This window comes from Scophthalmus maximus, chromosome 10, assembly GCF_022379125.1.
Source record: "Scophthalmus maximus strain ysfricsl-2021 chromosome 10, ASM2237912v1, whole genome shotgun sequence".
NCBI lineage: Eukaryota > Metazoa > Chordata > Actinopteri > Pleuronectiformes > Scophthalmidae > Scophthalmus > Scophthalmus maximus.
The window spans coordinates 25541145-25560411 of record NC_061524.1 but is presented as its reverse complement, the minus strand read 5'-3'; the positions used below and the strand labels follow the sequence as shown (position 1 = coordinate 25560411).

General features: G+C 40.3%; 1 protein-coding gene across 6 annotated transcripts in view; it reads left to right on the top strand.

Moving 5' to 3' along the window:
• Nucleotides 1–18721, top strand: part of srbd1 (S1 RNA binding domain 1) — a 60940-nt gene extending 42219 nt beyond the window's left edge. For 2 of the 6 annotated variants that reach the window (XM_047334815.1, XM_035605532.2), the window contains exons 16-21: nt 4373–4455; nt 10703–10809; nt 11865–12032; nt 12572–12721; nt 15585–15769; nt 17124–18721. In XM_047334815.1, coding sequence (XP_047190771.1) covers nt 4373–4455; nt 10703–10809; nt 11865–12032; nt 12572–12721; nt 15585–15769; nt 17124–17416 — 986 coding nt within the window. In that variant the 3' untranslated portion in view covers nt 17417–18721. Of the gene's footprint in view, nt 1–4372; nt 4456–10702; nt 10810–11812; nt 12033–12571; nt 12722–15353; nt 15440–15584; nt 15770–16273; nt 16378–17123 lie in introns of those variants that run through there. The other 4 variants (XR_007031532.1, XM_047334816.1, XM_047334817.1 and 1 more) reach the window with 4 other exon arrangements.
• Nucleotides 18722–19267: the final 546 nt, after the last annotated feature.

The window sequence follows — 19267 nt, the reverse complement described above, 5'->3', positions numbered from 1 at the left end:
TTTACAAAAATCTTATATGTTTGTCATTCGTCCCTTGTCAGATCAAGACCAATTTTTCTAGGACTGTTGATATTGATTGATATTGTGGCCACACCAGAGGTCATTGCCGTTTAACATGTTTGTGAGAGATCCAGTTACCATAATTCATAACTCACACTGTTAAGTTGAGTTGACCTTTTACATTTCACTGAACTGGTGTTGTGCATAGGTTGGGGCTAATTTGGTTATCAGCAATAATCAATAGATCTTATTAATCAATGTTAATAGCAATGGGGAACCACCTGGAAACCTGGACCAATAACCAAGTAGTCAATTCATTCTCAGCAATTAAAGGTGTTTACACAAAATGTCCATACACCGTGTTCCAAATTATTATGCAAATTGGATTTAAGTGTCATAAACATTCAATTTTTTGTTTTTCAATCAAACTCATGGATGGTATTGTGTCTCAGGGCTCTTTGGATCATTGAAATCAATCTCAGACACCTGTGATAATTAGTTTGCCAGGTGAGCCAAATCAAAGGAAAACTACTTAAGAAGGACGTTCCACATTATCAAGCAGGCCACAGGTTTCAAGCAATAAGGGAAAAGAAAAAGGATCTCTCTGCTGCCGAAAAGCGTCAAATAGTGCAATATCTTGGACAAGGTATGAAAACATTAGATATTTCAAGAAAACTTAAGCGTGATCATCGTACTGTGAAGAGATATGTGGCTGATTCAGAGCACAGACGGGTTCGTGCAGATAAAGGCATAATGAGGAAGGTTTCTGCCAGAGAAATTCATCGGATTAGAAGAGCAGCTGCTAAAATGCCATTACAAAGCAGCAAACAGGTATTTGAAGCCGCTGGTGCCTCTGGAGTTCCGCGAACCTCAAGGTCTAGGATCATCCAGAGGTTTGCAGTTGTGCATAAACCTATTATTCGGCCACCCCTAAACAATGCTCACAAGCAGAAACGGTTGCAGTGGGCTCAGAAATACATGAAGACTAATTTTCAAACAGTCTTGTTTACTGATGAGTGCCGTGCAACCCTGGATGGTCCAGATGGATGGAGTATTGGATGGTTGGTGAATGGCCACCATGTCCCAACAAGGCTGCGACGTCAGCAAGGAGGTGGCGGAGTCATGTTTTGGGCCGGAATCATGGGGAGAGAGCTGGTAGGCCCCTTTAGGGTCCCTGACGGTGTGAAAATGACCTCGGCAAAGTATGTACAGTTTCTGACAGACCACTTTCTTCCGTGGTACAAAAAGAAGAACCGTGCCTTCCGTAGCAAAATCATCTTCATGCATGACAATGCACCATCTCATGCTGCAAAGAATACCTCTGTGTCATTGGCTGCTATGGGCATAAAAAGAGAGAAACTCATGGTGTGGCCCCCATCTTCCCCTGACCTCAACCCTATTGAGAACCTTTGGAGCATCCTCAAGCAAAAGATCTATGAGGTTGGGAGGCAGTTCACATCAAAACAGCAGCTCTGGGAGGCTATTCTGACATCCTGCAAAGATATTCAAGCAGAAACTCTCCAAGAACTCACACGTTCAATGGATGCAAGAATTGTGAAGGTGAGAAGAAGAAGGGGTCCTATGTTAACATGTGACTTGGCCTGTTAAGATTTTTTTTGATTGAAATAGCTTTTGATTTCAGTAAACATGACCTCCTAATGCTGCAAATTCAGCAAATGACCATTTTCAGTTCTTTACAACCTATAAAATGTTTTGAAACTGTTGTGCATAATAATTTGGAACACTGCATTTTGAGTTTTTTATTTTTGAAAAAAATACTGTTATCATTGGGAGGTTTGTTCAATAAAATTTGAATTATACTCTAACGGTTGATGACTTGAAAATGATTCTGACTGTCATTTGCATCGACTATTTAGGAATATCTGAGAAAAATATAATTTGCATAATAATTTGGAACACGGTGTATCTTGTAGATACGAGCATTTGCGTGCGTGCGTGCGTGCGTGCGTGCGTGAAGGAAGGAGGAACTAGATGGCGGACTTGACTTGGGAAGTCACGTGGGCCCAGAGAAATGCGGGCGTGAGACTTCAAGTTAAATGGTGGTTGCCTTTAAACATGTGACTCTAACAAAGGAGAGATTCGAGAGAGAAGCAAACTTCGGACCAGAATCTCTCAAGCACCCACAAGTGTGTGTACATTTTTGTTAGTAAGAAAGCAAAGGGAAGGCAATCAAAGCAGCAGTAAGGCTCGTGATGATGAGGTCTTTAAACCCACAACAGCGTACTGGGCTCAGACGCGATTGGCAGAGCAACACACAATAGTCCGACGTGGTCGGACACAAATCACAGTCAAGCAACACTAATAATAACTCCGTTATGATAGCAGCAATAAACGCGACACGCCGGTCCGGTAAAAAATTCACAACAGTACACAGTAAGCTAAACTTACTAAAACACATAAATAGCCAAGTTCTGCCTAGAGCTAAAGCCTCTAACTGTACTCCTTGGCGGGGGAATAGGCGTGTGCAGTCAGTCCTCGGATGCAGCGGTGTGTGGATGCGCCAAGGCGGGAGGGGTGGTGCTTCCTAGTGGCGACGACGATGCCGTCCTCCTGTTTTGGATGGACGGCGGTCGACTCAGATGAAGGCCTGGGGGTTCAGGTCCTCCTTCTGGATCAATTAACAGTGTTCCGTCGCAGCTGCTCTGTCTTGGTACCGGCGCTGTGTTTTCCCACACACATGGAGAAGTAAAAAAAAGCGGATTTCGTTTCGTCGGCAAAGTTAGAAATCTTGAGGCCTGGTTCAGTTGCGTGCACGGTCACTTCTACTGGTTTCTAGAGTAATTGTCGTGATGGACCAAATCAAACTTCAGAAGTGGTAAGTTCCTTGGTAGGGCAGAGAACCCACCTGATAAGGGAGAATCTTTTCCTGGAAGCAATGAATGGCTGGTGTTGCGTTCTTTTCATAGTGTTTGTGGCGTCACGGGACCCCTCACCATGCGGGTCTCTACCAATGAGGTACGAGTGTTGGGCTGTGTCCAAATCACGCCCCTAGGTGGGTCCCTGCAGGAGTCAAAAAGCCGCCCAGGGGCAGTCTATACCCTTAATGAAAGCCACAATAAATTTGATTTTGGATGGGTATAAAAGAGCGAGGGGGGTGGCCTGGTTGAGCAGGACACTATGGTCACATATTCAGATGTTGTGACAGTATTTGTATCCATCTGTTTTTTCTTCGGGGGTTATGGGTGTGTCTGTCTATACAAGTTGTGCAAGGAATTGTAAGTTTAAAGCACCCTCCATCGTGATAGGCAACATTTCATCCATTTCCCTGGAGGGGTATTTTTGTGTTAAGGTTAATTCTCTGCTCCTGTAGTCTCTGGTCTGAGACAGAACAGAGAGAAAATTGTAGAGAGCAACCACAATGAAATATTAGTTTGAAATACATTGATTGCCTGTTGCAGTATGACAGTCAAGCCAACTCAAGCACATCACAAATGTACCACCTCCCCCACCAGAATGCTGCACGTCACATTCTTACTGTTCCTCAGAGCGATGCGTCTGTTCCCAAAACTGACCTATCTTTCACAAAGCGCTGGTGAATTATTGCTTGACTCCATTGAGAAATCAGCTCCCCTCAGTAAGCGAAGGAGGGAGTTGAAGACAGAAAAATGGATTGAGCATTGGAGATTTTTGGTGGTGCACTGAGCAAGGCCAGGGTTGAAACTCCATCCCTGTCTAAATATTATCTCAGGCAGAAACCTTGTGCTGCAGACAGAGGAGAGAAAGGAGAGGAAGGCCATTGATTCCAGACATACCCTCTTACTTTATTACATCCCATCCTTTTTTTTCTCTTTGTTTATCAATTCGGCCTCAGAGATGTGTCTGACATGTCTCATGCATTATACTACACTGCTAACCAATGAAATTCAAACATACTAAACAGATCATACAAGAGCCACTTCACACAAAGGGGCAAACTGTGTCCTTTTTTTATTTGTGTATTCACCATACTGTGTTATACAGGCCTAAATACAATGTTTATACTATTTTGGTCAATCTCTATTCCTTTGTTTAGCTAAAACCATTCACCAAACCACACCCCATATATAAGACGGCTTAGGTGTATATTCCAACATTGCAAATAACTGGACCCAGATATGTGCAGAGACTCCATTTCAAAGCCAGCTTTTTTTATTAGTATTATTGGCAGTTGATGAATGAAAATTATGTGTGGCCTACCCTTAGGCCAGCACTATAGTATGCTGACAATTTGCATATTCATTAATTGTAAATATGGATTTGCATGTTCAATAACTGTGATTTCGATCGTAAGTTTATCACAACACAAACTATAGAATCTCATGAGACATCTCATCCTTATTTCCTTTCTCTCTCTCTCTGTCTCTCTCAACAGTGTCCATTGGAAGACGTGTCCAAGATCCACTAGCTGAGCTTGTGAAGATTGATCCTAAACACATAGGCATCGGAACATACCAGGTAACTGTGTATATTTTGATGAAATGCAGATTTGAGCTTCTTGTCCCTGGTCAGTCGAACACCTACTTTGACTTTGACTAAAGTAAAGAGCTAAGCACTAGTGTGCGTGCCTGTGCGCACGTGAAGTGTTTCCTCTTGGATTGTTTTCAGCAGCAGGGGCTGCACTCATACTTATATAGTTTTGCAGTTCTTATATTTTGACAGCTTTATTTGTCAAAAAAAAATTATAGCCTATATTTTGTAGACAGATAACTGCTGCTGTAACACCGGAATTTTCCAGTTTGGGATCAATAAAGGACATCTATTTATCTACAAGTCAAATCAAAGAAAATCCGTCCAACAAAGCATTTTTTGATTTCCCTGGAGCTTTTGACACTTTTGACACTGGCTTTGGAGGCCCAGATGTGGTAATACATTTTGAAGTATGAAACTTCTCAACATAGAAATGTACTTGAACATAGATAGAAATAGATAATAAAAACTTATAGTAGATGAATGACTGAATGAATGAAGATAACTGTACGAGACAAAGTTGCAACAGTCAAAGTTTGTAAATCTCTGATGTTGACAAGTTTGTGCATTAATTGGCAAAGGCAACATAAACGTTAGTGCATGCATTAATTGTATTAATGAGAAATTAGTTAAATTTGAGAAATTAACATTTTTATTTTTAAGCATAGGCCTCAGCACCGCATTAATGTCCAAATGACTCCAAAGTGGTGACTCATTCGTTTTTTTAAAAACCTTTTTTCCGTTAATTCATCAATGATGAGGAATGCACGTCAGATGAATAAGTAACTCAAGGAATTATGGATCATAAATGTTTGTTTTGCTTGCACATGTTCATGAAATTAAAATTAAGTAGCAGAGGTTATATTTCTTTGTGAATATTTATCAAGCATGACATTTCAGCACCAGCACACTGCATATAGGGGAAACATAGCTAGAATAGTAGTCAATTTATCAGACTGGAGCACAGGAGCATGATCAGGCATAACTATATGAGGAAGATGGGAACATGAGTTGTGAAAATGGAAGAAGTCTTGTCCTGATATAGATGCTAAGCCCATCAAATCATTAGGCAATGATGAGAGAGAGAGATGAGTTAATGTACTGTGTGGCTGTATGACTTTAGGACTGCAGCTAATTATGTAATCAGTTTACCAGTTCTTCATTTAGTAAAATATCTAACACAACTAAAAATGTTTTGTTGTGTTTAGAAAAAGAAGCTTGGAGACATCAACCTGGGATTTTGTTTTTCTTTGTTGCTATTTCTTAATCTACAAAAGCACAGGGTGACAAAGGTAAAGGGGTGGATTGTAGAAGGGAGGAGGTCATGATGTGCAAGTGCTTGTGGCAGAGTATGTTGGGTCACAGGCCAGTTCGTCTCATTGTGTCCTGACTGGGCTCTCTGGGGTGCCAGGACTTGCACCTTCCTCTCTCAGATCATGTGACTAGGTCAACAAATGATAATATAACCATGTAAATAAACTCTGGGTGTTGACAGATATGAGATGGGACATCTCTTTGACCTACATGTGAGTTCACAAACACACACACACACACACACACACACACACACACACACACACACACACACACCATAAGGGCAGTTGTAACTCTAGACAGTTGGCACAGCATGCTCTCTCTGTCTATCTCCCTCTGCTGACTGAGTGAGTGACAGCTCTGAGAGAAAAGAGGAAATGAGTTGAGGGCTGAAATGGTAAGGCCCATTAAATTCGCATTGGACATATCTTGTGATGTGGGAACTTGGGTTTTTCACTACAGCAACACTGACAGACTGTTTTGCTCTGTAGTTAGTTTGTCAGATACATATTTGTTTGAATGGACAGACAATGCTATTAGTATTAATATTAGTTATACAATACTTTGCATTTGAATACTGCTGACCATCTTATAGATTTGAGATAAAGTGTATTTAGAGTTAAGAACATTTCAGGACTCATGTGTCCTTTATAATTAGACAATCAGTGGATGTGGCCTTTGGACAACTTCTTCATCAGTCAATCAGCTCTTTATGTTGCTATGGCCTGTTGACAGCTGGTTTATCCCCAGGGCTGTGAGACTAACTACTGGAAAATACACACAGACACACTCTGCTGTCTAAGAAAACATTGCCTGCCAGCCGGATATTAAAGAAACTGTCATTCTTCCCCTCACCTCTTAGATCTACTTATTTCACTCATTTTCTGCTTTGGTGAATTTTATGCTCTCCTCCCACAGAATCTTCTTCCTCTTCCGTAGTTAATTAGAGCCTTGTATCAGTTGAGATTGATTACAGTATCGAATGCTGATATTTATAAAAAGAAAAGGAAAAAAAGTACATATCTTTGTCATTTCTGTCCTGTGTTTGTTGGTTGAAACATGCCGATACCATTATATTTGTGGTATATTAGCCTCTAAAATAGGAATGTATGCCTTATTGCCATATGATAGACCTTCTTGAAGATTTCACAGATTTTTTAAAAAACTTGCAGCTAGTGCAAATTATGTCACTTTCACACCAGGGCCTATAGTTCTTTGTGCACTTGCCATGTATGTCTGCGCTTGAGCATGCTTTCATTCCTGAATGGTTGTGCCTACAGGGTAGACAAGAGCAGACAAGAAGGAGAGTGAGAAATGGAGTGTTTACAGTGACTGTGGTTCCTGCCTCTGTTATTTGAGGCGTGAGAAAAAATCAGGCTCTTAAAGACTTGATCAGTGACAAAAGCAGCCAAACATTATCTGCTGCTATTTTTATTATTTCCATTAAGTATGTCTGTGGCTTTCAGTGAGATGAGTCAGGATATGTATTGTTGCTTTGATGATGGATTTACACAGGCTAAATCCCAGTTGTCAGCTTATTCAACAATTCATTATATATATATATATATATATTTATACACACACACGTGTGTGTATAAATGTGTATATATGTGTGTCCTTTTTCATATTATTGAGCAATTACTAATACATTTCCAATAAAATAATGCCAATTGATCTAAATGTAACTTAAAAAAATCTGTGTGTGTGTGTCTTAGAAATAGCCAATTTAGCATTGTCAAAAAAAACTAAATCCATCTCCTCGCTGCCATATAACTTTCAGCTGCTGATTCATGGCTGCTTTAATGCTGGTATTTAATAGATTTAACTTAACTAGCACATATCTTTACACACACACATTCTATATAATAGAGACCAACCGGTATGGATTTTTGTTATGGTTTTCAGTCTTTTCCTACTGCTCTGTTTTTCTCACCACTCTTTTTTCTCTGATTGACATGTGGTTACTCAGCATCATTTAAGTACTGGAAGTGCAGACAGAAACACTTTGTATCTGCATGTTGGCCGCCTGGTTTCAGATGGTTTCTGGCCAATCCAAACATGACCTTCATACATAAAGATCCAGTCCATTGGCGCTAGATGATTTAGAGCTTTGGGGGTGGGGGTTTTAAAAAATGTAAGGTAGTGTATCTGGAGGTTGGGTGGGGTGGATGGAATTCATTTGTAGAGGTCTGCCCATAGGGTAGTCCTGCTCAATTAATCGTATTTCAGATTCGGTTATGATTATGAAAACATAGTAATTGATATAAAACGTTTATGACATTTTCCGTTTCTCAATGACGCTCTAATTTTGTCTTTTGTCTTTTGTCTCTTTACCTTCCCTAAAAGCCCAAACTCACTCTCAGCCGGCATGTGTATGATGTCATTCCTAGCTTCGAGTTCCGACAGAATTTTTGTAAGTCGCTTACAAAACCTTGTGGTCACGGGTTGTGTATTTTTGGGCTTGTTTCTTAAGTTTGGTTGCTTATTTGGGTTTGCCCCCTGTTAGTCCTGTCTCTTTCCCTCTTTCCACTAACGATAAAGCCTATCCGTCCGTTAGCGTTGACCCAACAGAAAGTCACAGCGGGCACACCGCCAAAATAAAACGGGTCAAACATTACGACTAAGGTAAAGATGAAATTAGGAAGAGAAGATAAATGTTACTTGCGCTGCTGAATAAACCGTGAACAAGATAATTACTTAATCTGAGTCGTCTCAAGACGCGTCAACCCATTGAATTCCTTAATACTTTAATTGTTTTGAGATGCTACACCGGATGTTGTATATGTAAATTCTGGGACTGACAGTAGTTTGTTTAAAGCTCAATAAAAACATGGTGTTTCCAAAGCCATTTTTGACAAAATCGAGCAGTCCTACCATAGAGTAGTAAGATGATCTTGTGTCCATAGGTAAAGATTAGGGACATTATTTATGTCAAATAATGTTTATCATTTGGTCTTAGGTCTGCTGGTATTGAGCCAATCATATCCTATTTGGGATACTATTGCTGAATTCCATTATACTTCCATTGAACTGGAGGAGGAACTTCACCAACCCAGAGTTCTGATATATAATGTAGCATGTATTTTACAGTGAAAGAGTTAGAGAAGCAAGAACTTTGACAGAGGTAGTATTTTAGTACCTTGGCTGCTCTTTAAATGTCTTGTCTACGGAGAGATTGTAATGCGATATGTTCACAACCATGCCAGAAACGAAGACAAAACTTTGTAGGGGTGTAGTTAAGATCAAATTGAAGGCCAAGTTCAAAGATTGGTGTGGTCCTTCCCATGAGCACTGAGTTCTCATCTAATGAGTAAAATGTCAACGTGTTAATGGGCTTGGCTAGTGTGAACCCATCGCAAGGTAGTAGTGAGTGTAGTTTGAAGGGGCAGCAAGCGATTTTGGAGAAAGCTTATTTCTCACACTGTTTTTGTGATTTTACTGCTCTGGCCGGGCCGCGAACCCGTGACTTTGGGTATGGGAGACCGACTCGCTAACAACTAAGCCAAAAAACCTGAGTTTGCAGTGCTACCTGCTAGCAGGTCTCTTAACATGTCGTTGCTTGATGTTTACAAATTGCAATCGCAGTTTTGTCGGTGCGACCTGAGCTGTTGTTTTTGATTTACAGAGCCAGGGCTGCACTGACCAACAGCAAGCAGACCTTGAAGCAATATTTGGCATTTTTTTACAAAACGTGTACTGCTTTATAATCTCTTAGTGCCTCTTTAATAAAGCTACAGTAGAACTTGCTTTTATCGGTTACAGTGACTCTCTTCAAATCTGACTCCAGCACATTTTTCTGTTGCTTGTCTGATTGTCCTGGTTTTGTACTTAATTTGTATTCAAGGAAATGAAAACATTTTAGTATTTATCCAAAGGCATTTACATAAAACATAAATAATTTCTATTTTTTTTTTTCTAGATCTGGTTTTGAAATCTGGCCTTTGCCGCAGGTTGTGGTTGAGTGGTTGAGATTTTTTTGTGCCAGTTAAATAAATAATAGCCATGTCATTTTTTTTTATCTTTTTCCCCTTTAATTTTCTCTTGAACTTTAATTAAATTAATACTCTACTATAAAGTTAAGTTAGAGTTTCAGTTCAGTTTTCCCCATCCCCAATTAACCATACCGTTGTGTCAGCATTAATATTACAGTACTTCATCCTGCAGGTGATGTTTAAACTCACCTACAGTGCTCATGCTAGCAATTCTTTAATAGAAATGCTTGTCAACAGGATGAGTAAAAATGAAACCTGAGTTAATTAAATACAACAACTTATATCAATTAAATACAGTAATTAATGAGATATTTGTCCTGTGTTACTTTATCAACCTCTTTTCACAATGTTGGCTGTCCTCCCTGCTCCTTAGTAGGAAAAAGATTAAGACAATATGTCCTGATTGGTGGTTGATTGGCTGGTGGTTGAGAAGAGTGAAGAGTTAAGTTGGAGGATCTTGATCGACTGCAACCTACAGTAATTAGGACATTGTTATAGCAGGAGAGAGAGATCACTGACAAGCCAAAGTAAAAATTTATTTTCTCTTCTGCACTCTTTCTGTCCGTGAATCAGCTCTCTCAATCTCTGTGTGCGTCACTGTCCCTCTCTTTTCCCCATTACATGCTGTAACTTTTTAATTAACTTGCCTCTCTTTAAAGAAATACTAGTGAATAGAGAACCAGAGTATACAAATGGTAGTATGTTGCAAAAATTGAATATAATGGTCAATTAATATCACTTGTTCACATATCGTAATTTACATCTTGCAGTGTGTGTGCGTGCGTGCATGCGCCCGTGTGAGCGTTTGTGCGTACGCCTGTGTGTGTGTGTGTGTGTGTGTGTGTGCGCGCTCACGCAGGCATCCAATGGCCTACTTTCATAAAAATTTGTGATACAAATATGTGAGTTTTCTAAATGTGGTTTTCTAGCATGATGTGTCAGCCGGAGCTCTGAAGGCAGCGCTGGACGGAGTGGTGCAGGAGTGTGTGAGCTTTGTGGGAGTGGACATCAACATCTGCTCCGAGACGCTGATGAGGTAGGTGATACATAAAGACATACATAAATATGTCTTCATAAGTAAGAGCATGAGCACATGAGCACTTTCTCATTTGCAGATATACAGACACAAATGCTACTATTTGAAACAGAGATGAAGTAGGGCTCAGACCTCTGATATACTTTCCCTCAGCAGTCACAACATGGCAAAGCCTCATTCACACTTGGTCAAGGGCGCATGCTGGATGCACACACACACACACGTACACACACACACACACACACACACACACACACACACACACAGACACACACACACACACACACGGCCTGCCAGCTTTCTGTTTAGACTAATGCTTCACACCCTGGCCTCTCTTACTTTGCTGACTGGAATCAACCGAGGGGATTAGACAAGACAGACTCACATGCATAATTTACATATATGTATTCATATAGGCAGGAATATATTTGGTAGAATACTGTGCACACTCTTATTAAACATGACATATACTGTACATACACTCAAAACCACAGGAAGTGCTTAAATTGAACATATACACACATTTCATACAAACGGTATGACATGAGCTATCGATAGCTGCAGAGTAGTCATCAGGTCATCTGTTTACCTGCAGAGAGCTTTTTCCACTCCTGCCAAAAGTAATGCCACACACTCATACACACATTAAATACACACAGACTTGTTGATGACTGTGGTATTTTATGGAGTGTTGACATAGCAATGTGTTTTAGCTTGAGTGAGTCACTGTGGACATTAATAGGGCAGACCTAATTAAGTTTCAAATCACCTCTCTCCTTTGCTCCACCAAAACTGGACAAATATGTTTCCCCTGCTTGTTGAATTACCAGGCCATGGTCTGAACTTTCTACTCTGTTAGTTTGTATATTATATTATAGAATTACAGTGTGTAAAGCCAGTGTTACAGAGTTTTTTGTCATCAGTAAATGTGTAGATATCTCATTTTGACACTAAACTTTTGTTTACACTAAATTCAATTTTTACCGTAGTATTTTTCTTACAGTGGGATCCAACTTGAAGCCGAGACCTCAGACCTTTGTTGTTTTATCTCCCAGACATGTAGCAGGCCTGAATGTGGGCCGGGCACAGAATATAGCCAAGTGGAGAGAGCAGAATGGTCCCTTCATCAACAGGGAGCAGCTCAAACTGGTCAAAGGCATGGGGCCCAAGACCTACCAGCAGTGTGCTGGCTTTATTAGAATCAATCCACAAACCCTACACAGGTACATATGCACACTATATATATATATATGTATATATGCTTCGCATTACTTATCCATGTGTCATTAAAGGGTCAGTCTACAAAATAGAGGGAAAGAAAACTATAATGTCAAAAAGCTTCATTGACATTATACATTTGAGTTATACACCTGTTCATTAGAAAACACTGTGATTAGATAAAAGTTGCATTTTCAAGGACTACCTGATCGGATTTTGATTATGGCTTAAAATTTAAAATCACGATTTAGAAAAAAGAAATCTAATAACCATTGCTATTGACTCATGAAAACGCTCGACATACAAGACAATTGATGAAATCCAAGCAGCTCTGTATGTATACCCACTAGAGGTCACTACTCATTTTCCTTTATATGTTAATACCAGCACCTGTTTGTAAGGCTAATTTGATTTCTAAATGCTGGGGGTTCTACTGTATGTTCTATAGTATAACAACAATTTATTACTGTGTACATTTTCAACAATATATTTGTTAAGACTTGAACATCCTCTTACATTCAAAATGCCTTTCTTCTCAAAACAGTGCAAAATCCTCACCTCATCCTGTTGCAGCAGTGCCAGAGAAACCTGCCGCTAAGAAGGGCAAAGGAAAGACTTGTGTCAATAAACCAACCTCATTTAACCCTTTAGACCAGACCTGTATACACCCTGAGTCCTACCATGTGGCACAGAGGTATAGTAAACATGAACACACACACTCTCAGATGGAGTTAATTTTGACACTGTCTCATATGGGGCTGGTTATAGTTGTGGAGGACTCTGATTTGATTTACACAGACGTGGGATACAAGAGAGGAGACATTTGCTTTGTATGTGTACGCCTATGTGTGTGTCCTTGTGTGAGAAAGGATTGTTATCGCTGCTGATGCTGATATCAAAAGCACATTGAACATGTGCCTGAGACTTCTAAGTAGTGTGCGCGTAAAGGGTTGACAGACCGATAGAGAAGGTGGGCCTTCTCTAATGCAGCTGTAGTCACTCAACTGTGTTTAGACTACATAAGTTCTGAACCTAGTGGTTCCAAGCATCACTTCCTCATGTTGATCTGCCTGTTATGTCCTCAGTGCATTTGTGTGGTTGGATGTGTCTCTCTGTGCACATTAAAAGATAGATCGATGCTCATTTTTATATCAGTTGTATGTCTGTGTTCTGTACAGACTGTATTATACAGTTGTTCAAAGGTGTTAAAATAAGAAAAGGAGGATTGCTACCCCCTTCTTTTTAATTCACCTTTACACCATCTGTTCCTTTAACCTTTGTTCATTTTATTTGTCCTCCTCGCACATACAGTACACACGCACACCTCTTTTCCCCCAATAATTCCACAGCAGAGCTTATGTCTCAAAGTTTTGAAAGTGAATCTGTTTGGTAAAATGGCATATTTAACCCCTCTCCTAATGAAAAGTCTTAACCTGGGATGAGCATTAGATGTGAGAATGTCACTGAGACGCCATATTGCTGCTCTCACATCCTCACTAACAAGTTCTGGAGGGTGGAAGAATGCTGTGTGCGTGCGTGTGTGCGTGCGCGTGCGTGCGCCCGCCCTATGGTTTATTAGGAATATCATGTTCATCACATTAGAGAAACTGGATCCTCCATTACTGCTCACAGCCCACACATCATCTTCTCTTTGTAACCATATATCTATAACAAAGACACAAATGCAAGCAGGAACACAAAGACACAGTCACAATTTTTCCACCTTTATTTCAGAACACGTACTATTTGTTTGCTTAAAAGCAAAAATATCTGCAACATCTAACAGTGAAATATTTCTGTAAAGAATGTTAATAATCAGATGTACATGAGCCATTCCATTGTATTATTTCACATCAGAATATTAGTGAAACAAACTACATTGTTCGGGTGTGACACAACGGAGGTCTTATCTGTGACAAATATTTCTCTGATATGATGAAGTGATTGTGGCCCAATATTTCAAAAATGTTGGGCCGAAGGATTCTTGCCATGGGTAAAATCCATTTCCTCTCCCACCCAGCCCCACACACACACTAAGTTTTAGGCCGTTAAGCCTCCAACACTCCAACAAGTATTTATTTTCCTGTAAAGAGATATGTTTGGTTAGAAAGTTGAGAAGCCCAGGGAGACAGGAGAGAAGATCCTTAAGCTAGGCAGGCATTCGCAAGGTGTTGTTTCCTCAATACTAAGCCATTTCTAGCACATACATAGCTACTATTTTGTACCAATCTGACTTAATGGTGTTGAGGGACAGATTCCGTTTGTCTCCTTCTTTTGGACGGTAGTGCAGGAGCCTCTCCGCTCACAGCTGTCTCATACATGCATACATAGCCGTACACAAGCCGTGTTGCATTACATCCGCATGTCCCAACTACTGCCAAATGAGCATCTCTGAATAACACTGTGTAAGAATCAACTTTGTGAGTAGGTTCTTGTGTGTATGTCCACCTGTTCTGTCCATCATGGGGGGGGGGGGGGCAGCTGTTGAGTCTGTTTGGCGAGAAGCTGCCAGTGAGTGACATACATCATGGACGCTACCCAGCTGGTCCACACATGAATGCATGCATAGTGGCAAATGCTGTCACACTTATCACCAATGATGGAAAGTGCCTGCTGGGAATAATTTATACAGTATACACACACACAACACACATCTGTTCATATATCTATTTTTTTTCTGGTTTTAATTGTTCATAATTGTGTTGCATTTTATCTGGGTCCTGAGTCTGTACTAAAATGTCTATTTACATACTACTTTTTTTCCACAACCCCTTTTTGCTGCTCTTGCGCCCATGCCAGTGTATTACTAAGTCTATTTTGAATGTAGACTAGCTAATTAGTTTGGATAAAATTTTCAAGCTCAATGAATTTTAAGTTGTTCAGCCTCACTGACTGTCTAGACATTTTGGAGGTGGAACATCCTGCTAGAATAAAGTAATATAAGGACATTTTTCCAGGTAGTTGAAAGACAGAAAAACAGTACAACCTTAGCAAAGTGGAGGCAGTTTCACGAGACAAGGTGTGAGGGCGTTAACTGCCCACTGTGGATTTATCTGATTTACGAGTGGGTAAAAATAAAAGTGGGTATTTGTGAGCACATGTTTTTCAGAACAGAGAACCTGGCATTTGCAACTCCTGACTTTGTCTTAAATTACTCTCACACCTTTCCTTCCCTCCCTCCTTTCCCTCACTTCCCTCTCACTGTAGTAGAGGGAGGAAAATTAGCTACATTATCTTAGCTTTTCTTTCCATCTTTCCTGTTGCTTTGCAGTTCTCATCTCTGTTTTTTGACTGTTCTACCATTCTTTCCTCATCATTCTTCCCAGTCTGTCATCACTTTACCCCCCTCCATCATCCCGTTCCCCATCCCTCTCTCTGATTACATCCATCATAGATCCAGTTCTCTCCCTCAGTGAGTAAAAGGTGTTTTGCATGTGCTTTAGCCCAAAAACTACAAAAGCCAATGTTGTTTTTGGTTGCCATGTGGTTGCCAATATTTTGTAATTTTGAATGTTTAATTTTCACATTTAATTTCACACGTCACCCCTCTCTCTTAGATTCATGTCCCTTGTGGGTGGGAGTGTAGACCAGATTGGAAATTCAGGCCTGCAACAGTGTGTGGAGAGCAAGGTTAGGACCAGCAGTGTCGAGGAACTGGCCGGGACAGTGGACACCACACCTGAGACCCTCAAACTCATCATAGATGGCCTCACGCAGCCCCCTGGGTTTGACATACGACAAAGTGAGACGTCGCTCATCACAGCCGTACTGAATTCTTGACATTAACTAATATAACTAATTTATGTAACTAATTTAACAGTGTTAGGGAATAATCAAACCTTAAACTTGCTCTTGAGGAAAAAAAACCTACAGTAACAGTGTGGAAGAATTGCCAAGATGAAAAAACAAACAAATAGCACATTCATCCATATAAACTCAACAGTTATGCAACATTTTCTGGCTATGGATATTTGAGATCGTGAGAGGAATTATATAATATTTTAATGCTATTGGTGCAGTATTACCCTGACTCAACATTATCAGTGTTTTATCCTCATTTAAATTTTCATAGGCACATGCAACCTAGCTGCCACAGTAACTCCTCTTAGTCTCTTATCTATCTTTCATAATGTTCTTTACAAATCCCTTCTGACAGATATAAATTTCAACTTGTACATGTCCAGTTCTTTGACCATTATGCTTTTTACAAGAAACATTGACTCTTCTTGTGCCTTTATTATAATAGGCACGTCTTGGCAGTGTAGCAGTTACAGGAACTGACAGTGCTGTGGCTTCCTCCCTGTGGCCCGACAACACAAGCAGTTATGCATTTTAAATGTGTTATATACAGTAAGGTTGATTTAGCAAGTTTATTCACATCTTAAGATGAAGTATAAGTTAAAGTCTGACTTTTATACTGCTATGTCTAAAGGAATGTTGGACAAAAAGGCACTGAGAACTGAGATTTTGAAGATATATGAAAAAAAACAAAAGCCAGAAACATTACTGATTTAACTTATAGTCACTATTAATGAGGTAGATTTGTCCTTGATTTCAAAGATGCAAGGATACTCTGCCTTTTGTCCCTACATAAATCAAGGATGGAAAGTGAAAGAAAAAAAATTGGTTCTAAAAAGTAGTTTTTAGTGGCCAACTCCTCTTAGAACGCAGCTTCAAAGTTCATTCTCAGGTTGGCCCTATTCGGTTGCAGCACGCTTGGCCTCCTAGTCTGTGCTCAGCTGAGTAAACAGATGGGCCGAGGCTACCGCATGAAATCAGTGCTGTGGGGAGGATAATTGGGCGGGACTATTTCCTGGGGCGCGAGCCTTCCTTGTTTGCTTTAATGCTACAGAAAGGAAAAAGTTCTCTCATGAGCAGCCTGTGTGGAAAGTGGGGTAGGACAGAATGCAGAGAAATGCCAAAGTATGTAGAGTATTTGGTTACCCCTTGAAATGTAATGCCTGTTTGTCATTTTTGCCCCATCATCTCACTTCCATGTATCCCCATTTCCTGTTTCTCTTTCCAAACATATGTGCCTGGCACCCATACTTTTTTCATATTCTGTCTCTTGGTCTCTCTTTCTCTTTCATCCCCAGATTTTGGGCACGCAGACTTTAAGCGGGGCATTGTATCGATGAGTGATCTGCGGGTGGGTACCGTGCTGACGGGCCGTGTGGACAACGCTGCTTTGTTTGGGGCTTTTGTAGATATCGGCGTGGGACGATCAGGCCTCATCCACAAGAGCAACATAACGCTGGACAAGCTGCCTGTCAGCCAACGCAACCGAAGCCTGGCTCTGGGACCAGGAGAACGGGTGGAGGTCCGGGTCCTGAATGTTGACCCTCAGAGGGGACGGATTGGCCTGGACCTGATCAGGGTTCTAGAATAAAGTCACTAATCAACATTATTATTATTCTTTAATTGGATTTGATGCATGACAGGAAATTGCACACAAAGCTTCAAAGTTGCAGATTACTTCATAATGTTTACAGTGACTACAGTTATTTGTGAGGGCTTGTAATTTTTATTCTGCAATTCTGGCATTTTTCATACAAAACGGTTCAATTAATGCCAATTTAGTTTTTCTTCCAGACAACAGAAAATATGTAAAAAGATTGATGGGGATGGGGTGGTGTTCTATCTTCCAGACTGCGCAAAAGCCTGAAGGCTTTTTAGGCATTGTCCCAGACACAATTAGCCCAGGAGAGACACAAACACACTCTAATCAGCTGCTTCATAATTAATCCCAGCCTCCCTTTCCACATTATCCAATGTTTGTGTTCATGAAACTGGAATAAATAATAAAAGAAAAAACCCGCATAAAATATGGTTCCGCGAAGGCCTGCGGTCCCCTGTGTTGAACCTTATACTGAATGTAGAATACATAATCATGGTTAGTGCTGCTGCCTTAATATCTACCCTTGGGGAAGCAAATGGAATATATTCACTTAACTGAGATTTTTTCAACCAAGATTAATCAAAAGTGGCAGTTTGCAATTTTGTTGTCTTTCTTTTAGTTTGGTGATCTCATGCGTTGTAGCTTGGCCCAGTCTCTTGATTTTAATGTTTCCAGCGTTTTTTTTTTTCTTGGGGAACATATTTGTGCAAGTAAACACAGTTTCTTTCAGCATCATTCCTGCTTTTCCACCTTATTTTTTCCTCCCTCTACTAACCGTGAGTGCACAGATGGCAGAGGTAATCTGGCAGCCAGCTACTGCTGCCCCTCAGAGTTTGTGACTGCAGGAGTAGTGTAGTTCTCTGTTATCCTTTGATGCACTGTTTCTGAACTGTTGTGTTATGGATTGAGATCAGGTGCACCTTGAGGTTTTGGTGAAATGTGAAGGTAAATTGATGGTAAGCAAGCTACTGAATGAATGTCACAGTCTCACATGAAACATCTGGCCATTTGTTATTCTATAAGTCCTAGGCTGTTAAAAGTCAAGTTAACAGAAAAATATCACAGGTCACAAAGGGCTCCCTCTTCATCTTAGGTTCAAGCTTTAGCTTTGGAGACGCAGGTGGACACAGTCATCTTAAATTTTACCACACAGTAGCAAAGGGAATGTCTGTCACGGCTAGTAAATTTGTCCTGCTAAGCGAACATTGAGTGTAAAGTATCTGTCTCTGTTGATCTCTGATTTGTCAGACCGCCTGACCAAAAAAAACAATAAAAGTCTAAAGCACTGAAAACGAACCTTGGTTGCAGTGCTTATTATGTTGCTGCTTTACTGTAGTTTCAAATATGGTGTAACACATATTTTAAATTACTGTAAAGTTCCTTAGGTAATGCATATACATAATATTTTGGCATTTATGGTTTATATATGTGAGGTGTCTCAGTCTCCTGAGACACCACCATCCCAGCTGTGTCAGGGGAGTGATTAGACACAGACTAATCACTCCCCTGCTAAAATAGCCTGCGTGCAGGATCTTTCAGGAGACAGAGGGATACATAATTAACATTTAAAGTTGTTTTGTGTTGTAGTTTTGGGGTTAATAAAGACTCTTACTGGTAAGCACCTGTTGTCTGGTGTGTGTTAGGTGAGGGTGGCATGGGAGGCATGCCTTAAGCATGAAGTCTTGGCCAGACCCAGAGTTTCTACGCAGTATGGAATTTGATTTCAGTAATTTCCAGGTCGTATGGAGTAAGGAAGTATAGTATGGAAAAAGGAAGAGTATGGAAAAATATTTGTGCTTCCAGACTGAAGTCTAAACAGAATCTCTCTAGTCTAGTGAATCA